This window comes from Theropithecus gelada, chromosome 4, assembly GCF_003255815.1.
Source record: "Theropithecus gelada isolate Dixy chromosome 4, Tgel_1.0, whole genome shotgun sequence".
Taxonomy (NCBI): domain Eukaryota; kingdom Metazoa; phylum Chordata; class Mammalia; order Primates; family Cercopithecidae; genus Theropithecus; species Theropithecus gelada.
The window spans coordinates 104,197,739-104,221,171 of NC_037671.1; the positions used below are offsets into that span (position 1 = coordinate 104,197,739).

The following is a 23,433-nucleotide window of genomic DNA, read 5'->3' on the forward strand; positions in this document are numbered from 1 at the left end:
AATTCTATAGGAGATTGCAGAACTTTTTCCAAAGTAGATCTACCATTTTATATTCCTACCAGCAATATATAGAATTTTAGTTGTTCCACATCCTCACCAACTTTTAAGCCATTTTAATGGCTGTGTATTGCATGGTAGTTTGTTGTTGTTGTTGTTTGTTTGTTTTGAGACGGAGTTTTGCTCTTATTGCCTAGGCTGGGGTGCAGTGGCGTGATCTCAGCTCACTGCAACCTCTGCTTCCCAGGTTCGATTATCCTGTCTCCTACCTCAGCCTCCCGAGTAGCTGGGATTACAGGCGTACACCACCATGCCCGGCTAATTTTGTATTTTTAGTAGAGACGGGGTTTCTCCATGTTGGTCAGGCTGATCGTGAATTCCTGACCTCAGGTGATCTGCCCGCCTCCGCCTCCCAAACTACTGGGGTTACAGGCATGAGCCACTGCACCCGGCTGCGTTGTGGTTTTAATTCCCTTTTTTTTTTTTTTTTTTTTGAAGCCTGACGATGTTGATTACCCATGTGCTTATTTTTTATTTATGTATCTTTTTTTAGTAGGCATATCAATTCAAGTCTTTTGCTTACTTTTAAAAATCAAGTTACATTCTGGCCAAGTGCAGTGGCTCTATATACCTATAATCCCAGCACCTTGGGAGGTTGAGGTAGGAGGATTGCTTGAGCCTAGGAGTTCGAGACCAACCTGGACAACATGGCGAAACCCTGTGTCTACAAAAAATAAGCCCAGTGTGGTGGCGTGTGCCTATCGTCCCAGCTACTCGAGAGACTGAGGTGGGAGGATTACCAGGAAGTTGAGGCTGTAGTGAGTGGGGTCACACCACTGCATTTCAGCCTAGGCCATGGCAGTGAGACCCTGTCTCAAAAAAAAAAAAAAATTACATTTTGTTAGCTTTAATAAAAAAGAATTTAAGTGACGTTTTGTTCCTAGAGATGATCTAAGTTATCAATTTTATTGCAATCATTTATTTGTAATATTTCTTTGCTCTTTTTTTAATGTCTGTGGGATTGGTGGTGAAAGACCCTCTTTGATTCCTGATTTTGATAATTTGTGTTCTTTATTTTTTTCTCGTCTTTATACCTAAGGGTTTATCAGTTTTGTTGAAAACACTGACTTTTAGCTGTCTTTACTTTTCTCTATTGTTTTTTACCCTATTTTATTAATTTATGTTCCTATTATTTTCTTCTACAAACTTTGAGTTTCCTTTGCACTTTCTGTAGCTTCTTTATGTGAAACCCTGTGATGTTCTTTGGAACCTCTCTATTTTTATTTTATTTTTTAAGACAGGATCTCACTCTGTTACCCAGGCTGGAATACAATGGCACAGTCACGTCTCACTATAGCCTTAACCTCTTAGGCTCAAGTGATCCTCCCACTTCAGCCTCCCAGCTTATCTGAGAATACAGGCATGTGCCACTATGCCTAGCCAATTTAAAATATATATATATTTTTTGAGACAGAGTTTCACTCTTGTCGCCCAGACTGGAGTGCATTGGCGCGATCTCGGCTCACTGTAACCTCCGTTTCCCGGTGCAAGCAATTCTCCTGCCTCAGCCTCCTGCATAGCTGGGATTACAGGCATGCACCACCATGCCTGGCTAATTTTTGTTGTATTTTTAGTGGAGATTGGGGTTTCACCATGTTGGCCAGGCTTGTCTTGAACTCCTGACCTCAGGTGATCTGCCTACCTCAGCTTCCCAAACGCCGGAATTACAGGTGTGTGCCCCTGTGCCCGGCCTTAAAATTTTTTTTATAGAAATAGGGTTTTACTAAGTTTCCCAGGCGGTCATAAACACCTGGCCTCAAGCAGTCCTCCTGCCTGGGCTTCCCAGAGTGTTGGATTATAGATGTGAGCCACTGTACCTGGCCTTTTTATAAATAAATAAATAAATCTAAATTTTCCTTCATGAATGGTTTTAGCTGCATCCCACAAATTTTGATATGTTGTATTTTTTATTATCAGTTTAAAAATTTTTTAATTTCCTGTGATTTTTTTTTGCATTATCAGATCAATTAAAAGTATACTGTGTAATTACAAATATTTATAATTATTTATCTTTTTATTTATCATGATGGTTTCTGTTTTACTTCTCTTTTGATCAGAGAACAAATGAATCTCAAATAGGTTAAATTGCTTGTTGATATTTTTTAATAGCTAATGTGTCTTTAAATGAATTTTTCCCCCAGTTGTTCTGTTAACTGTAGAGGGTGGCTGATAAAAAAATCTCCAGCTATGCTTGGAATTTGTCTCATTCTCTTTATAATTCTGTCAATTCTTGGTTTGTGCATCTCAAAGCTCTGTTACTGGGCACATACACATTAATAATTGTTATGCCTTCTTAATGAGTTTTTAAAACTTCCATTATGAAATGTCCTTCTTTATTTTTGATAATACTCTTTATCTTAAAGTCTGCTTTTAGTAATATAACACAGCTGTAGCCTTATTATTTATTGTTTACATGGTTGTCTTTTTCTGTGCTCTGATTTTTTATTTTTTTATATCTTTATAGTTAAAGTGGCTCTTTTATAGATGTAGACAGCAAATAGTCGGGTCTTGCTTTTTATCAATTTGATAAATCTCTGCATTTAATTTAACACCTAGTGTAACTGTTCATATGGTTGGATTTAGATCTACCACTTTGATATTCTTCTGTTTGTCTTATTTCTTTGGTAACTTTTTTATGTCTTTCTGCTGCTGTCTGTGTTAATATGATATTTTTAAAATTCCATTTTAATTTATCCACTGGCTTTTCAGTTACACATTTTTGCATTTTTAAGTGGTTGAGGACATGCATTCTCAGAGCATGATATCACAACAAAGAAATGAAAATTGGTTCTCGTAGAGGCAGTACCATCCCAGATACTGTAGTGGTTTGTAGTCTTCCAAAGAGCTACAGTACGTAAGTAAATATTCAGTATATCTGTGGTATTATAATTTCACATGAAGAGGAAAATAGGAAACAAAGCTCACTATGGGGAGTATAATGAAAAACAGTGTTCTAGGCTTATAGTATACATCCTTAAATTAGATAGTGTACATAGATGTACTGTTCTGCCACTCCATGTAAAATCAGGGATATTTTTGTAAGTAAGATCTACTTGAAATATAGTATTATTTCAACAGTGCAACATTAATACCATGAAAGTATAGATTTGATAGGGATTTAAAAAGTTTCTTTAGCCATCATCTATTTAATACCTCTTATTTTCAAAAAGGAGCAATAAAACAAAATACTCTATCATAAAAGCACCCATTTCTTATGATTCATTGTGTCAGCTAAGAAGTTTTATAGTAAATTTTTAAAAGTTCAGAAAATTAAAGGATAAAAGGTGAGCATGGGTTGAGTAGGGTGGCCTACCTGTGGCATGTAGTTTCAAGATTCTAAACTTTAATATTGTGATTATGTTGTTGAGGGACATTTGAAATATTCCAGAGAATGTTATATTAAGCATCATGATAGACAAGGGCTTTTTATGTGAAATGATCTGGCTTTGAGTCCTGGTTCTGCCTCTCATAAGATAGGACCTTGGGACTCTTTCCTCATCTAAGTGAGAAAAAGTCACAGCTACTTCTTCTGCCTCCCTCCTTCTTTCCCTTGTTCCCCACCATCCTGATTCTTCCTCTCTGCTTCAAATATATACTGAACACTTGCTATGTTTCAGGGATGGTTTTAGACATGTAAATGAAAAATTATGATATTTCCTTTCAAGAAGTTAGTAGCTTTATAAGAAAACAGCCACATTGGCCGAGCGCGGTGGCTCATGCCTATAATCCCAGCCCTTTGTGAGTCCAAGTTGGGTGGATCGCCTGAGCTCAGTAGTTCAAGACCAGCCTGAGCAACTTGGCGAGACCCCGTCTGTAATGAAAACAACAACAACAACAACAAAAACCCCAGCCGGGTGTGGTGGTACACACCTGCGGTCCCAGCAACTCAGGAGCCTGAAGTGGGAGGAGCCCTTGCGCCTGAGTGGTAGAGGTTGGAGTGAGCCAAGATTGCACAGCTATACTCCAGTCTGAGTGACAGAGCAAGACCCTGTCTCAAAAAAAAAAAAGAAAAAAGAAAAGGAAAAGAAAACAGCCACATTATAATGTAGTATGATGTGTTATAATGGTGATATATACCACATATAATTGGAGCACTGGAAAAGGAGTACCCATATTTGCTTAAGAATATCATAAAGGCTTTGAAGATGAGGTAGTGTTTAAACTGAAACTCAGTAACATACAGATATTTGCCAAGTGTGGGTAAGGGGTAAGGGTGGGTTGAGCATATGAGATAGCAGGTGAAAGCATTCAGCACAGTACCTGTTACTGAATAGATTCTCCATACATGTTTGTCTTCTCCCACCTCTTCCATCCCTGTGTCAGCAGATAGGGAAGCAGACTGGATACTTATAAAAATAGTTTAAAGTGTTTATTGAACTACTAGTCAATGTACTGAACATTGTTTTAGGCATTGTACATTTATTTGGGATCCAATAATAACCTTATGAGATATTTTGCATATTATCCCTAGTTTACAGACAAGGAAACTGGGGCTCTGGGTATTTTTTCAGTTTTTGCAGCTGGAGGCCATTATTCTAAGCAAATTAATGAGGGAGCAGAAAACCAAATATTACATGTTCTCACTTACAAGTGGGAGCTAAACATGGGTTGGGTTCTCATGGACATAAATATGGCAACAATAGACACTGGGGACTACTAGAGAAGGAGGGGAGGAAGGGGGGCCAGGGCTGAAAAACGGTTGGGTACTATGCTCATTACCTGGGTGATGGGATCAATCATACCCCAAACCTCAGCATCGTGCAGTATACCCATGTGACAGACCTGCACATGTACCCTGTAAATCTCAAGTTGAAATTTGAAAATAGAGAAATAATTTTAGAAATATTTGTGTTAGACATAATAAAGTGCTTAAAATGTAAATCAAAAATTTCCATGGCTGAGTATGCTAGCTCATGCCTGTAATCCCAACACTTTGGGTGGCTGAGGCAGGAGGATTGCTTGAGGCCAGAGTTCAAGACCAGCCTAGTGAAACTGGTCTTGGCAACATAGTGAGACTCCATCTCTACAGAAAAATTTTCAAAGTAGCCAAGCATGGTAGGGTGCACTTGTGGTCCTAGCTACTTGGGAGGCGGAGGCAGGATGATTGCTTGATTGAGTCCAGGAGGTCAAGACTACAGTGAACTGTGATTACACTACTGCACTACAGCCTGGGCAAAGAGTGAGACCCTGCCTCTTAAAAAAAATAAAATTGCATGATATGACTCTAGCTTGCGTTTTTCAACCTCATTTTTGGTCTCTACCTTCACAGTGATACACTTAAACTACTCTCCTTGCCATCCTCAAACATTATATTAACTATTCCTGCTGCACAAGTTTATGGTACCATTAGCTTAATTTGGACTACTGTCTTCAGTCTCCATTAGAATGTTACTCTCTCTCCATGCACTCAAAAATACACCTCATGTGTAAAGCTTCTATAATGCTTCTACATAGTATACACCCCTCCTTTGTATTATTCACTTCATAATTTTTGTTTCTCTTTTTTATGTATTCTCTTTCCCTGGAAATCAAGTTAAAGTTAAATATTTGTCTTTTTGGATTCATCCTCTGTATTTCTCGTTTCTCTTGTTGCTCAGGCTGGAGTGCAGTGCTGTGATCTCCGCTCACTGCAACCTCTGCCTCACGTGTTCAAGTGATTCTCCTGCCTCAGCTTCCCTAGTAGCTGGGATTACAAGCGCCCACCACCACACCCAGCTAATTTTTTTGTATTTTTAGTAGAGATGAGGTTTCACTATGTTGGCCAGGCTGGTCTCAAACTCCTGACCTTAGGCAGTCCACCCACCTCAGCCTCCCAAAATGCTGGGATTACAGGCGTGAGCCACCACTCCCATCTGGTCTTTCTTAATTATGCTGTATGTTTTATGATTCTTGGTTGACCCTTCAGATACATGAAAGAGGGATAGGAATGATTTAAGGTCCAGTGAATAGAGAGCCAGTTTTTACACCAGTGGACTTCTCATTGTCAGAATGAATAGGGGTATATGCACAGGATCCAATATTTTACCACTTGCCTGGATATTTCCTTCAGTCTCTTTAGAGAAGGGCCTCATATTATTTGCCTTAAGGCCATGTTTGCCTGTTTTCACATGTGTAGGTACGAATGGTATGTGAGGATGAAATGGGAATCTGGTCCTTACAGAACTGCTCATTAACCTCCCTGTTTTCAAGCCCATTGCTCGTTCTTGCCCTTCATCATATATGTGTGTAAGCAGAGTTTCTCAGTGTTCTGTTAGGAATCTTGGTTCCTACTTCTGCTGCAGCTCCTTTTGTTAATTTTCTTGGGTGTGGCTCCTTCAACTCAGTTATCAGTCAGCACTCAAACTTCTAGAAATTTATCGAATTTGGTTTTCTGCTGATGCATCTCTCTCATTCCCTTCTTTATTGTGAATATTTCTTTCTACTAGTTTGTCATTTTAATGGCTTTTAAACAGTAACGTGAGGCACCTCAGTTGTCCAGCATGCCATCTTGAACTGGAAGTCAGTTTATGCCTCCTAGAGAAAAAAAATTACTCTTATTTCTAAGGAGAATCAGTTATTAAACTGTAGCCACATCCCAATCTAGTTGGAGAGAAAAAGCCTGTGTCAAGAGAGATAAGTAACCCATTACTATCTGGAGCCCTGGGTAAAAATACTTGGCAAATAAATGATAGCATTTGGACTATTTTCAGTTGACTCCTTATTCATGTTATTCTTTTTTTTTTTTTTCTTTTAAGTGTTTTTGAGAATGGGTCTTGTTCTGTTGCCCAAGCTGGAGTGCAGTGTCGTAATCATGGGTAGCTGCAACCTGGACCACAGTTCAAGCAATTCTCCCACCTTAGCCTTCCAAAGTGTTGGGATTATAGGCATTAGCCACTGCACCTGTGCCCTGTTAATATTCTTTAAAAGTAATTTTGAAATGGTTGGTTGGGAGGCGGAAAGCAAATATAGCAAGGATTTTTTCCCCCACCCGAGTTAGGTCTCTGTCACCCAGGCTGGAGTGCAGTATTGCGACCTCAGCTCACTGCAGCCTCCCTAGTAGCTGGGACCTCAAATGTGTGCCACCATGCCCAGCTAATTTTTTGTGTTTTTTGTAGAGGTGGGGTTTTGCCATGTTGCACAGGCTGGCCTGGAACTCCTGAGCTCAAGCAGTCCACCTGCCTCGGCCTCCCGAAGTGTTGGGATTACAGGCATGAGCCACTGCACCCAGGCTGAAAGCCAATATTTATATAATTCTTAAATAAATATGTGCCAGAATGAATTTTAAAAATTGGATTCTCATCATCTACCTCCCTCCCAACCCCTCACCCCTCTGAGTCTCTATTGTCTATCATTCCACTCTTTTTTTTTTTTTTTTTTTTTGAGACGAAGTCTTGCTCTGTCGCCCAGGCTGGTGTGCAGTGGCGCGATCTCGGCTCACTGCAAGCTCCGCCTGCTGGGTTCACACTGTTCTCTTGCCTCAGCCTCCCGAGTAGCTGGGACTGCAGATGCCTGCCACCCTGTCCGGCTAATTTTTTTTTGTATTTTTAGTAGAAACGGGGTTTCACCGTGTTAGTGAGGATGGTCTTGATTTCCTGACCTCGTGATCCACCCACCTCAGCCTCCCAAAGTGCTGGGATTACAGGCGTGAGCCACCGCGCCTGGCCTATCATTGCACTCTGTACATCCATGTGTACAAATTTTTTAGCATCCACTTATGAGTGAGAGCGTATGATATTTGACTTTCTGTGCCTGGCTTTTTTCACTTAAGATAATGACCTCCAGTCCATTAACGTTGCTGCAGAAGACATGATTTTGTTCTTTTTCACGGTGGAATAATATACATTGTGTATATATATACCACATTCTCTTTATCCACTTATCCATTGATAGATAGTTAGGTTGAGTCCATGTCTGCTATTGTGAATAGTGCTGCGCAAAACATACAAGTGTGGTTATCTTTGATATATTGATTTCTTTCCCTTTGGGTCGATACCCGGTAGTGGGATTGCTAAATCAAATAGTAATTCCATTTTTAGTTCTTTGGTAAATCTTCATGCTGTTTTCTATAAAGGTTGTACTAATTTGCATTCCTACTAACAGTGTATAAGAGTTCTCTTTTTCCCACATCCTTGCTAACATCTTTTTAATAATAGCCATTCTGACTGCGGTAAGATGATATTTCATTGTGGTTTTCTGATGATTAGTGATGTGATGTTGAGTATTTTTCCTACACCTGTTGGCCTTTTGTATGTCTTATTTGAAAAATGTCTATTCATGTTCTTTGCTCACTATTTTTTGTTAAGTTGTTTGAGTTCCTTGTATGTTTTGGATATTAATCACCTGTCAGATAACTAATTTGCAAATATTTTCTCCCATTCCACAGGGTGTCTGTTCACTCTGTTCATTATTTCTTTTGCTGTGAAGAAGGAGGCTTTTTAGTTTAAGTCTTTTTTGTCTATTTTTGCCTTGCTGTTGAGGTCTTACCAAGTAAGATTTTAATAGACAGCCATAACTAGGAGAGTACATCCCCTACCAGAATAAGATAGAATACTGAAATGAGAAAATATTCAGAGAAATATGTTATCCAGTTTTACTAATGGAGGGACTGTGTTTTAGAGTAATGAGAAAGGAAGTGGAAAATGTAAGTAAGGTAAGATTATGACGGATCTCACCTACAACCTAAGCAGAATTGTAGATTTTTGAGACAAGGGACTAACAGGCTAAGATTTATTGAGAGAGAATGTGCAGGTATGGAAGATGATGTAGAGTAACAAGCAGTTTTGATGCTGAGATGCCAGTGAAGAAACTATTACACTTACCTTAGTAGAAGATAATGTAAACTTTCCCTTTGCCTTCTGAAGATTCACTAAAAATTACTGACAAGAGGCAGATTAATTGGAGAAAAGACTTACAAGTTTATTTCATCATAGTTTTACTGTGACACAGGAGCCTTCAGAATGAGGATCCAAAAATACAGGGGAAATTGTACATTTTTAGGCATATGTCTAACAAAGTATGGACAGCTGTAAAGAAATATAATTGGACAAAAAGATTATGTATGATCTAATGCTAATAGACTGAGTAGGGAAGCCCAGCAAGGTCTGGCTGTCTAGATTTTTCTTGGCCTCTCTGAGCATGCATTCCTGCCTTCTGGGTATGAGCAGGACCTTCTCTGATTGGAGGTCTTATTGACCTAGAATCAAACAAGGTAGTCAGTTTTTGCACAGAAAGGTCAGGGTGGGGATGGAATTAGAGTAATATTTTTAGGTTTTATGGCGGCTTTGGGGAAAAGGGGTTCTGGTTTCTATAACCTACCTTGGGGAAGAGGGATTCCAGTTTCTATGACTAGCCTTGCGGGGAGATAAGATTGAGAAACATGAAGACTGGAGAAGGTCAGAGAAAAACTTCAGCTTGTAAAGTTTTCTTTTTTGTTGTATTGTTTTCTGAATCCCAGCAATAGTTAAGACCTGAAGTAGGGTCATAGCAATCCAATGAATTAAATGGGGCAGATGAAAGAGGAGAGATAGGAAGCAAAAATAAACAAGATTCCATAAATGGTTTGGGTAAAAGTAAGCATTGGAACCAGTGTAATTGGAACAATGGAGAAACCTTTAATAAAAATTGGCAAGTTAAGGGGATAAGTTGATTTTGGGGGGAACAAATACAGTGAGCTAATTCCTTACCTTTCAACAATCTTTCCCATCTATGTAGCAGCTATTTTGGTCTAATAGCAAAGACAGAATATTCTCTGTGAATCCTTGTCTTTTTCTTGCAAAGCCATTATAGTTTCTTATGAATATGTGTGTGTGTATATATATATATTTTGTGTGTGTGTGTGTGTGTGTGTGTGTAAAGTATTATGAAACTAAATTGCCTTATGTATTAATTTGGGGAGGGGGACATATATGACAGAACTTTTTAAAGTATTCTTTCAGAATATCATGAAGAACAGCTAGAATTTATTGGTTTGTAAGAGCTGGAATTTTACTTTAGATTTGGAAAAGCAGTTCACTTATGCCTATCAAAAATCTTAATAATGGAAAATTAAATTAAGTGAAAGTATACCAGCTTAATTGGGTTTACTAGGAACTATGCACCAACTCCTAGGAAAGTGCACTAAGAGCTTTGAGGAGATAAGGGATAGAGTTTTGTTTGTTTGGTTGATTTTTTTTTTGAGACGGGGTCTTGCTCATTGCCCAGGCTGGAGTGCAGTGACACGATATTGATCTTCGCTCGCTGCAACCTCCATCTCCCGGGTTCAACCGATTCTTCTGCCTCAGCATCCCAAGTAGCTGGGATTATAGGCAGGTGCCACCACAACCAGCTAATTTTTTGTATTTTTTAGTAGAGACAGGGTTTCGCCACGTTGGCCAGGCTTGTCTCAAACTCCTGACCTCAGGCAATCTGCCTGCCTTGGCCTCCCAGCGTGCTGGAATTACAGGTGTGAGCTACCGTGCTTAGCCCAGTGATAGTTTTTGTTACCGAAACACAACATATGAACATATGATAGCTCTAATAAAAAATGCTGTTTCTTTGTTCTTATAATTTCAGTAGTTGAACTATGCTCCATTTTATCCATAAAAGAGAAATAATCTGTACTTATCTTGAGTGGAGAGGGAGAAAGGAAATGAAAGCAAAATAACTATTTATAATTAGTGAAGAGAAAGCTTAGGAAAAAAATGAGAAGATGCTTTAGAAATGTTAAAATAGCTTTAATAATAATACTTCGTTATTTTAAAGAATGTAGGCAGTTGTGATTTTTTTTTTCCCCCAACATTTCATCAGAGAGCAGAAAAGGTGCTGCCAAATTGCTGACTTCCACATGAAGGATTTCACTCTGTCAGGTGACCTGCACTAGAAGCAGGTTAATAACCCTGTTTTCATGGGCTGTCTTGCTTTCACAATGAATGGTCTCGTTTTGCAATGAATTTTTTAAGTTTTGTTTTTATTTGTTCTATGTAATAATTTGGTTACATGTAATTATTTAGTTGCCTTTAGAGTCATGAACTTGGAGAAGTGAAGATTTTCTGGTTCAGTATTTTTCTAAGTATGTTCATCATCTGTACTTAAAGAAGGGGCTCTGGGATCAATTAGGTCAAAAAACTGCTGAGTTAAACAAGATTCTTAGTTTCGTGGGAGTTGGGGAGGTGAGAACATTTCTGAGACTTTAATATGCTAACATGAGTCTCTCACAGAGAAACAACATACAGTGTTTTACAAACTTACTTGACCACGAAACCTTTTTCTCATGGTCTTGTTGTTACTCAGAACTCAAATCATTTGAACTTACAAATAAACAAAAAAGATAGCAAATGGCTTATTCAAAGCAATATAGCAGTTTATATAAAGAACTGGACTTGAACTAAGGACTTCTACCATCATATGTTTTATTTCTGTTGCCCCAGCAATTCAGAAGAGTCTTTAAAAACTACATGATATTCTCAATTATTCCTGTAAAATGTACACAGAGGGATTTGAAAAAATAAAACTACTAATTGAATTATTTTTAGTGTATTTTGAATTGGCACATTGACTTTGAATGAAAAGAGGATTGAAATAGCCAAATAATATTTGAAACCAAAGTTAACAATTTTGTAATTGGTGAACATTGTTATTTTTACAAAAAATCAGCTATCTTTCAAATATGAAATCTGGTTTCGTTTCAAATTATAAAAAGCTCAAACAATGCAGTAATGTATATACCAGAAAACTTTTCTACCTTTCTAGAATAGGACTGGAGAAAACGACTCTTTAGTGTCTGTTGTTTCAGACCACATCTCTATATAATAAACATATATCTTTTAAAAACTTTAGCTGGACTCTGCATGTGCCTGTTATCTCAGTTACTTAGAAGGCTGAGGCTACAAAATCTCAGAAGTTCAAGACCAACTTGGGCAACATAGTGAATCCCATATCAAAAATAAATAAACAAAATTAAAATTTTACATAGATAGCATTATGGTGGACACAGTTCTTTAACTCTTTTTTTTTTTTTTTTTTTTACTCAACAGTATTACATGCTTATCTTTCTACATTAGAACATGTAGAACTAATAAAATGTCTCTTAATGGCTTAATAATGTTATATGGTGCTATTATATTAATAATTTATTTAATCAATTTCCCATTGATAGACATTCAGATAGATGTAATTTTTTTACCAGTCAGTGCTGTGGTGTCTTTTTGAGCCTTTGTGTATGTCTGTAGTAGAATTATTAATTGTGGAATTGCTGGGACAAAGAATGTGCACATTTAAATTTTTCTAAGTACTGCCAAATTGCCTTAAAAATTTTTTTCTCCCACTGCCAGTATTGCGAAAAGAAACTTTAAAATGGTATGTGTTTCACTGATCTTAAGACTGTATACTTCTGTAATGTATAACAGAGTATCTTTCTTTCTTAAAATTATAGAGATAATTTATAAAGCAATAATAATTTTGATCTCTCTTTCTCTCCCCTACCCTCTTCTGCTCTTTACAGAGCAAACTATTCATGGAAGGATTTAGAAGCCTAAAAGAAGGAGAACCAGTGGAATTCACATTTAAAAAATCTTCCAAAGGCCTTGAATCAATACGGGTAACAGGACCTGGTGGGATCCCCTGTTTAGGAAGTGAAAGAAGACCCAAAGGGAAGACACTACAGAAAAGAAAACCAAAGGGAGATAGGTAATCATTTTTACTTTGTTAATTTATCAGTTTATTGTATTTGGAAAGGATTTCTGAAAATGTTTTCATCTTACTGCATTTTATATCGTCTAGCCAAAGGAAACCACCATCATGTAGAATATATTAAATATCAGAAATATAGACTATCTTGCGATTTGAATTATCTACAGAATGTACTGAACTGAGCCTTCAGCCTTAAGCACTGAATAGTCCCTTGACCACCTTTTCTACCAGACTGTTCTGAGACAACAGTTGAGGAGTTGAAGTTCCCAGTAGACAGAGGTGTCCCTTTTTACACCCAGAATTTGCCAACACCTCACCGCTTTTTTCAATGAAAATGTACCTATTGTTTTGTCTGTTTTTAAAAGACAGCTCACATATAGAAAGTCCAAGTAATATAAAAAAACCATAAAGAGGAAAAAAATCACTTGGAATCCTAATTAGAGGTAGGAATTATATATCGTATTTTGAAACTTGTAATTTTTTTCACCTAATAGTATATTATAGAATATTTCATGTCAATTGTTATCACTTCATAAATTTTACTATATGAATGTAGCAAAATATAAATAATAATATATTAATGGATATTTATCTTGTATTTTGAATTGATCAATAATACCACTGTGGGAACTCTTAGATGTACATTTTTGAAAAGTTCTCTGATTGTATCTTTAGGGTAAATACTTAATAGTGAAAAGTCTGGATCAAAAAAATATGTATTTTAAAAATTTCGATACCTATTTCTAAACTGCTCTCCAGAAATGATTAGTGGGCCAGTATGTAACACCTCTGAAAGTCAGACAGCTCATTGAATGTTGTCGTTTTTTAAACCTTTTCCAGTTACATAGGTTAGAGATGCAGCTCATTATTTGTTTGTTTTTACATTATTTGATTACTTTGGAGGTTGAATATATTTTATATATTTTCATTTTTATTTTTTCTTCCAAGAATTGTACATTGCTTGTCCATTGACCATTTTCTGTTGAGATGTTCATTTGTTAATAGATTTCTAAGTTCTCTTGATATATTTAGGATATGAATCTTTTTTCTCAAATACAAAATAAGAATTTTTTTAGCTTGTAAAATATATTTTAGCTTTAATGATAGTTTTTTTAAAAAGTATTTTGAAGTTTTGAATTTTTTACAGACAAGTCTGTGACTCTCTCCTTGATGTTATCTGACTTTGATTGCTATCTCATTTTCCGAACTACAAAATTAAAAATATACTACATTCATTTATATTTTTAATATTATTTTAGTTAATTTATATTTTACACTTAAGTGTCTCTTCTCTTTGTAATCTAATTTGCTCTTGAAGAAAGGACTGTAAATTTCTAGCTTTTCTTTTCTCTCCAAATTGGTAACCAGTTATCTCTGTAGCACTTGTTGCCTATTTCATATTTTCCTATTGGTTTGAAAATCAGTGAGACAATAAATTCCATTTTCATAGACATTTTTAGGAGCTCATTTTGTACAAAAGGAAGTCCATGAATATGTGTGAAAGTTTAATGATACACTTAGCTATTAAAGTGGTTTTCTGCTCCCATGGAGATAATACCTGTATACATACTTAAATATGTACAAGTAAAGCAAAGTAAAATAAAACAGTCCTTTATTTTTCGATGTCTTTTAGGTAAAATCTTTAACAAAGTAGTTCTAGAATGCTTTACTTTCCAATTCTGGGTTAGAATCAGTATGAGAGGGAGAATAGTGGAGGTTGAGATTTGAAGCATAAGATAGCAGGACATTTTTTCATATTGGATCTTGTCAACCATTGTAAGGACTTTGATCCTAGAGAAAATAGGAAGTCATTGGGAAATTTTAAGTCGAAAAGTAACATGATCTGATTTACTCTAGAGTATCATTCTGGCAACTGTGATGACAACACAGTGTGGAGAGGCAAGGATAGAAGCTGAAAGACCAGTAAAGAAGCAGTTCCAATAATACAGAAAAGAGATAGTGGTGGTTTGGACAAGTAGTAGCAGTAGAAGTGGTGAATGAAAATTCCAATATGTTTTGAAGGAAGAGACCATGTAATTTACTGATGGATTGATTAGATGTGGACTACCAGAGGAGAAGAGTCCAGGGTGACTCCAAGGTTTTTTGACTTATACAACAGGAAAGATGGAGATTTATCAAGACGGGAAACCTATAGAAGGAGCAGGAAATCAAAAGTATAGTTTCAGACATTTAATTAGAGATACATAATGCGCATCCAAGTGAAAATGTATATTAGGCAGATGGATGCACTATATAGAGTTCCAGCACTGGCGTTAAACAATTGACAACATTTAGCAAAAAGATGATATTTACAGCTGCAAGAGGAAATAAGATCACCATCACAGTGAGTATACACAGGCAAGAAGAGGACTAAGCCCTGGGGCACTCCAGCATTTAGAGTCAAGAAGAGGGAGGAACAGCAAAGGGCACTAAGTAAGAAGGTGGGAAATAGGAGGGAAATCAAGATAGAATATCGTCCCAGAAGTCAGGGAAAGAAAATATTTCAAGAAAGGGTATCAGGTGCGTTAAATGGTGCTGATGGTGAAATGATCAAGTAAGAAGATAACCATTGAAACTTGACCACTTGGCAACATGAAAGTCATTATTGAGGTCTGAAGTTGACAAGAATGGGCTCAGTGGACTGGTGGGGGTGAAAGCCTTCGTGGGTTGTATTCAATACAGAGAATGAAAACAGGAAACAGAGACAGCAAGTACATACAATCTTTTGAGAAGTGTTTCTTTAATAAATGGGAGGAGAGAAACAAAGCAGTAGCTAAATGGAAGAACTTATAACATGTTTATATGTTCATAGGAATGGTCTAGTGCAAAGGAAAGATTGAACATGCAGGAGAGAGGAGAACAATTACTGGAGTGATTTCCTTGAGTGGGTGACAGTATTGGGATTTAAAGCACAACTGGAGGAGCTGGTCATGTGATAACAGAAAGTTCATTCTTACAAACCTGGAGGAAAGGCATAGCTTATGGACACAGATGCAGGTGGTAGATAGATATGAAGGTAGGATAAGGCGAGATTTCTCTTTTTTATGCTGTTTTTTTTTTTGAATTTGAAGCACAGTCATCAACTGAGAGTAATGGTAGAAGAGTAGGTTTGGAAATTTAACGAGAAAGACGTATAAAATAGAAGAATGAACATATTATAGAAAAGAGGTAGAATTTCAGGCTGTACCAAAGACCCACATAAGAATAGTGGGCATGAAGATTGTGTTCTTTCTCCAGCCATTGTTGACTTCATGGCTATAGCTGTGAAATAGTCATTAAAATGATTTAACTAGAGTTGGGGTTTTTCCTAGTTGAGAATGACAAAGGGCACTGGAGATGTATGCAGAGCAGCAAATGTAATGATGGATGATAGAATGTAAACGGTATAAAGAGTGAAGACATTGAAAAGGTGATAAGTAAGCACAAGGGGTGTGGGTTGCAGTAGAGTCAAAGAATTGTAGTTGAGTTACTGATCTGGCAAGGTACGAGGTGATGGTGGTCAGAAGTGAATAACTGCTCCAACCGCTTACTCTTACTGTGTGTCTTATTGTGATTAAAGCTTTGACACACTTAATATCTAATAATTTCCAACTTTCTGTTAAGCTAAGGGTGTCCATAATTTTTGTCAATAGGATTAGCAATTCCAATTTTCCATGTGCTGCTTGTTTTTAAAAAATGATGTAGAGGCAACGTACAATATAATATTCCGTAAACATAGAGACTCCTGCATAGAAACTGACACCATGAAAAAACAAGATTTGACAGTGTGGTAGCAAGAGATGGATCTTTGTCAGCTGATGGCTGGAACAGTTACCAAAGCATGATTTGCTCCCCAAATGTTTAAAAAACTTCGAAGATCTTTGATAACTTTTTTGATTTATTTCATGGTTATTTCCTGAGACAATTTTAGTAATGAGAATAAAATTGTGCTTTGATCCAGATTTTATGTTTATTAGTACAATTACGTGAAGCAGCCTTAAAAATCTTATGAAATATTCTAATTCTCTAGTTACTTCCTATTGCTATTTTTTCTTGATAAGATAATGTATTATATTTCAAAGAACAGGCTCTTGAATTAATTTCTTCTTTCTTTCTTTTTTTTTTTTTTTTTTTGAGACAGAGTTTTGCTCTTGTCGCCCAGTCTGGAGTGCAGTGGCGTGATCTAGGCTCACTGCAACCTCTGCCTCCGGGGTTCAAGCAATTCTCCTGCCTCAGCCTCCCAAGTAGCTGGGACTAGAGGTGTGCACCACTATGCCTGGCTAATTTTGTGTTTTTAATAGAGATGGGTTTTCACCATGTTGACCAGGCTGGTCTCGAATCCCTGACCTCAGGTGATTTGCCCGCCTCAACCTCCCAAAGCACTTGGATTGCAGGTGTGAACTACTGCACCCTGCCTCTTGGATTAACTTCTGTTACACTGTTTTTTCCCTAACACTTCCTGTGATTATTTTTATTTCCTTCTATTTTATTTTATTTTTGACTTTTATTATGAAAATTTTTAGAATACAAAAAGGTGGGAAAAATGGTATGGCCACCAAACATGTATGCCCACCTTACATATTTAAAGTGGCTTCTTTTCCCTTTTTTAATAAGCATTTTGTGGGGAGATATTTTAAGACTATGTAAATATCCCATTCACCATCAAACTTAAATTTTTATTATTAGTCTGAACCATGGATTTCTGCATTTCTCTGGAAGTTATAATCTGTAACCATCATTATTTATTCTACTGCTCAAATTTCCCAGATTTGACCAGTAGGAGCCCCTTCAGGCTGGTTTCTGTGTCCTTTTGATGGGTCCTCATCATTTTTTGGGTACTTTGTTACTGGTATAAGATACTTTCATACTGACCTTATAGCTACAAAATATTTAAAATAATGAATTAAATAATTGAGTTGGTCTGCTGATGTACCAGAAAGCTAGAATTCCAGTTAATTTATATTAAATTTGGAAGTAAGCATTGGTATATTTCTGTATATAAATATATACATAATATTAAATTGTCATATAGTAAAATTGACTTTTTTCTGTTTTTGTTGTTGTTTTTTTGTTTTTTTGTTTTTTTTGTTTTGAGACAGAGTCTGGCTCTGTCACCCAGACTGGAGTACAGTGGTGCGATCTCAGCTCACTGCAAGCTCTGCCTCCCGGGTTCATGCCATTCTCCTGCCTCAGCCTCCTGAGTAGCCAGGACCACAGGCACCCGCCACCACGCTCGGCTAATTTTTTGTGTTTTTTTAGTGGAGACTGGGTTTCCCCATGTTAGCCAGTATGGTCTCGATCTCCTGACCTCATAATCCACCCACCTCAGCCTCCCAAAGAGAAAATTGACTTTTTTTCTTTTGGTATTCAGTTAAATGAATTTTAACATACATATACATCCCTGTAGTCAGTACCATAATCCAGATTCAGAAAGTTTATTGCCCCAAAAAGACTCCCTCTAATCTATAATGGTTACCCCTTCCCCACCTATAACCCCTGGCAGCCACTGACCTATTCTTTCACTGTAGTTTTGTGTTTTTTTGAATGACATGTAAGTGGAGTCATACAGTGTGTAACCTTTTGAAATTGCATTTTTTCACTCAGCATAATATCTTTGAAATTCATCCAAGCTGTTAAGTGTATCAGTAGTTCACTTTTTTGCTGAATAGTATTCCGTTTTATAGCTATAACACTGTTTACTTATTCATCTATTGAAGGACATTTGAGTGGTGTCCAGTTGTGACCATTTTGAATAGAACAGCCATAAACATTTATGCACACGTGTGAAGATTTGTTTTCAGTTTTGGAGTGGGATTGCTGCATAATAAGGTCATATATGTATGTTTAACTTTATAAAAAACTGCCAAATTGTTTTCCAGAATAATTATTTTCTTTTGCATTCCCACCACCGGTATGTGAGCATTCCAGCTGCCTCCCATGTTTGCCAGCAGTTGGTATTGCCAGTTTTTACAAATTTTGACCCCGTGTGGTGGCTCACGCCTTTTAACACCAGCACTTTGGGAGGCCAAGGCCAGTGAATTGCTTGAACCCAGAAGTTTGAACCCAGCCTGGGCAACACGGAGAAACCCTGTCACTGCAAAAAGTAAAAAAATTAGCTGGACATGGTGGTACACCCCTGTAGTCCCAGCTACTTGCACTGAGATGGGAGGATCACTTGAGCCTGAGAGGTCAAAGATGCAGCGGGCCGTGATCAGGCACTGCACTCTAGCCAGGGTGAAAGCAAGACCCTGTCTCAAAAAAAAAAAAAATTTTTTTTTAAACATTCTGTTAGTCGCGTGGTGATACCTCATCATGGTTTTAATTTTCATTTCCCTGATAGCTACTGATATTAAGCATCTTTTTATTTACTTTTGTGTCATCCTCATATACTCTCTGACAAACTGTTTCTTCATATCTTTTGCCCATTTTTTAGTGGGTTGTGTGTTCTCTTATTGTACTTTAAGAACTCTTTGTATGTATTGTGGATACAAAGTTTTTTGCCAGATACATGATTTGCAGATATTTTCACCCCGTCTGTGGCTTGTCGTTTCAATCTCTTAAATATCTTTTATAGAACAAAAGTTTTTGAAGACGATTTATCAATCTTTACATTTCTGTTTACATCAATGATCCATTTAGAGTTAGTTTTTATATAAAGTGTAAGGCCTAGGTAGAGGTTCATTTCTGCCATGTGTAATATGAATTGTTCACACATCATTTATTGAAAAGAATATCCTTTTTCTTGAAATATTTTTAGATTAGAAAGTTCAGTTTCTGTCATTTTTGGTTAAAAATTGAAATTTTGAAGTTTTGATTACATGGAATTAATACGTTTAACAAATTCCAAATATGATTTCATCACTTGAGAAATTATTTGTTCAATTCTGGATATTTGTATATAATGTAGAATCATGTTTTGTGAAGACTTACTCCCTGTGGCAAAAAAAAGTAAAATAATTTTGAAGATTCCACTTTAATTATTAGTAGACTGTTTATAAACGAAAATGGGATTATTTTATTCTCTCTTAAAATTCTGCTTAATTTAGTGTCCACTTACTACTGTCTAGTTACACAAGGTAGTAAATATTGCGTTATTTTAAATCCTCCACATTTGAAAAGTTTTCTTAACATTTCAAATGAAATAATTTAAGATTTATTTTTTCTATTTAGTTTTTCTTATGTTCATTACAAAAAGAGTAAAGAAACTTAACGAACTCTATACAGCTGTCTTTATGATAAAGTGAAGATTGTTAATAAAACATTAAGAAACATTATATTTCTTCTATAAAACTAGCCTATACTTGGGACCTTTTGTTCTCTTTACAAATACAATTTACTATGAAGAAAAAGAAGTGAGTGACTTCCAACATAATGAAATTGTGGGTGAGGGTGGTAGAATTATTTTCTTTGCCACAGTTGATTTCTATTATTTATATGAAATAATCATGTCAGCCTGTAGTATAGAATTAAGTATACAATTTTAGTTTATATTAACAGATATGTTAAATATGTAAAAAGGATTTAGACTAAAATGACTGGTCTGGAAATTTTTTTTATATATAGTTTAAATGTTTATACTCAATACTTGGTGAATAAAAATGTGTATAATTTTAAAGAACACAAAGTGCATGGATATGTAGTGTGTATATTGGGTGTATACATATAGCTTTATTTTTTAACTGTGTATGGTGTCTTTTTTTACCTCCTTTTTTAATTCCAATTTTTTTAGTGTAATGACTATCTTTTGTGTTCTTCTTAACCTTCCATATATTTTGACCCAACCACATATTCCAAGAAGTGTTATTCGTAATAATGTTGACTTGAGTTTTTAAAAATAACTTAGAAAATAATACAAACATTCTACTGCTTTTATTTCATTTTGTTCAATATTTAGTTTTTATAACTACATTAGTATGAGTAAGCTTTTTGATTTTCTACATGAGTTAAAGTGGTAATATATTTTGTTTAGAAAGAAGGCTAATAGACTGTTAAAAGAAAAAGATGTTTGACTACTTTTGCCTTGGAAGCATGGAGAATTTCTTTACTTTGATCATATTAGAAGAATTCATTAATTTATCATTTTTAAGATGCTCCTTATTTAGATTTAAAAATTGATTGTGAAATTTAACATTCCTTGTAATCAGTACTAAAATGGTACATCATAGTGTATTTATCATTTATGATCAGAAGGACCAAGGTGAACAGAAACAGAAACCAATTATGTCTGATTCATTCTTAGCTCACGAGTTAACTTGCCTTTTTTAAAAAAAAAAAGTGGAGATGTATGATAGTAAAGTTATTTTTGCAGAGCCATAATTTTGTGGCCTCAAATTCTTTAAATTTGCAAGAAAGTTTTAGTAGCCATGAAGTTTTTGTTTTTGGGATTAATAGGCTTCCTTATTGAGGTGCTGTAAATTCACATTTGTTTATTAAACAGAAAAATATTTATTTATTGTCCTCATTCAGTTTTAGGGCAAATAAGCTGAAAACTTAACTAGTGGTAATTCTGCCCTACTCCCACCCACCTCTACAGCAATATAACCTCTTCCAGTCATTATCTCAGTGGTATAATTTGACATTTTTCCAGGTACTTTATGCTTGGGAAATCTAGTATTATATTTTTGAAATCTCCATAGCATTCCTAAAAACAGAAAAAAACCCATGTTTAGGTTTATGGTGTCATTTTATTAAAGAATATCTGTTTTACTTTAAAAATCATGTCAATGATTTTACATTTTATATGTATTATATCCCAGATTCTGTTCCCAAAATAAAAATAAAAATGCTTTTTAGATGATAGAGATGTTTGAAATGTAGATCAACGAATTCCAATAAATAACTGTTTCACCCTGATACTTGTGTGATTAGATTTAGGAATTTGCTGTTTAGTAGGTTCCTATTGTGGCAGAGAAATCTTTCAGGCATGAATTGATAGTCCAGATCCTTTGAGGTCTGTCTATTCTGACCTATGACCCCTATTCTTACAAGGTCAACATCTGAGGGCAGGAGATTAAGGCAGTTTAAAGACTGGAATGGCAAATGGAATGGAAAAATTAGCCAGCACATTTTGGGTGCAAAACATCAAAGTCATCAAATAGTTTGCTTATTTTAAACCTGGCTTATGGTTATAACAAGCTAATTTTATTGTGTTTGTTGGAATCAGAAAAGTTTAATAACTATAATTTACTTCAAGGTACTATTTATATAGTAATAAATTTTAGCTGCATAATACAAATTAAGTTCACATAGCTTACCTTCAAAATATTGGGAAATGTAAAAATAGTTTGTCACAATATCAGTACATTTTAGTCTTGTGTGTGTTTGTATACTTAATTTAAATATAAATTGGGAAAATATTTACTTCAGCTTTTACTATGAAATATTTAATTTATCAACACTGTTTCATAAAATATATACATATGGTAATATGAAGTGACTGAGGATTTAGTTGTAATTGTACAATGTTGACTTTTGGGAAAAAAGTAGTTGTAAAAGATGGAGGTGGAAAGTAAAAGAAGGTAAATTGATTAGGCAGAGACAATTTATTCATTTTTCTCCTTTGCCTTTTTGAGACTGCTCTTTTAAATTTTGTCTTTCCCCTTTAAAATGTTCCTTATGTCTTTTAGTTGTGTGCTTTTTTTCATTGTAATTCCGAACTGTAGATCAGTAGATATCCCTTCTTAGTTTCTCTATTTTGATCCCCGTAAGAAATTCCCCACAACTCTTTATTTTACATTTGTTTGTATCCTGGACAGCTGTGAATTTGCATCTTGTATTTCCTACTAATGACTGGCAAAGGCTCGAGTTGAATAACTGAACTATTGCATCCAAATTTTCAGTTATCCATATGGTGACTAAGGAAATTAGTAAAACCGATAGAATACCCAAGTCTTCTTAATTCTTCTGTATTTTTAATTCTATCCCAAGTTTCTTTATTATAGCCTAATTTTAGGATGGTTATCCAAGTCCTTTCTTCTTGTGATTATTTGGCCAGGGATCTCTTAATGAGGCAATTATAGTTGTTTCCTTCATTCACATTATCTTAGCAGATGCTCTCCCTGCTGTGACCTCTGTTCAGACCGGGCAGACAATGTGCCATTCTCATCACCCTCTGCCAGACATTGTGTGGAGCTGAGCTTCATTTGGCGCTGCATAGGTCTCCCAAGATGCCTTATTGGAATGGTCAGAAGCCAAGTGGCAAATAATCAGAATTTTAGGTTGATTTTCTAATTGCTGTTGTAGTCTCAGCATAATAAATAATAAAATAATGCCTACAGAAAAAAAGTTCCAGAAGCAACTCTAATAATAGTTCAAGTAGAAATTATGGATTTAAGAAGTAACTTAGCTTTCTTCCTTTAGACTGTGGCCTTGGTGAAGTTAGATTATTTATTTATTGTATGATTTCAGTACAAGGGTATTGTGATAATTTGGTAGTACTTTAGAAATTTGATCATCTGTTCTAAAAAGGAAATTAATTTAGCCTCTAATATTAAGTATGTAGATGTTTAAATGAACATTATGACATTGTTCAGAGTATCACTTGTGAATTTTAATGTCACTTAAATTTTAAAAATTATGCTTAAATGTCTTAAATGTAAACATAAATTATCATGATTTATATCTGCTAACTATGACATCCAATCTGTTCCTGTGTGAACAGAATAAGAGCTGATCAAGATGAAGACTATTAACAGAAAATTTTGTTACTTGCACTGCTGAATCCTTCCACTGAAATACTAGTTCTGCATCCCA

General features: G+C 35.8%; 1 protein-coding gene across 2 annotated transcripts in view; it reads left to right on the forward strand.

The window, feature by feature from the left end:
• The window catches only part of LIN28B (lin-28 homolog B), a 140,148-nt gene that overhangs the window by 74,262 nt on the left and 42,453 nt on the right, over window positions 1-23,433 (forward strand). For both annotated transcript variants that reach the window (XM_025382883.1, XM_025382884.1), the window contains one exon: window positions 12,515-12,699. In XM_025382883.1, coding sequence (XP_025238668.1) covers window positions 12,515-12,699 — 185 coding nt within the window. The remainder of the gene's footprint in view (window positions 1-12,514; window positions 12,700-23,433) is intronic.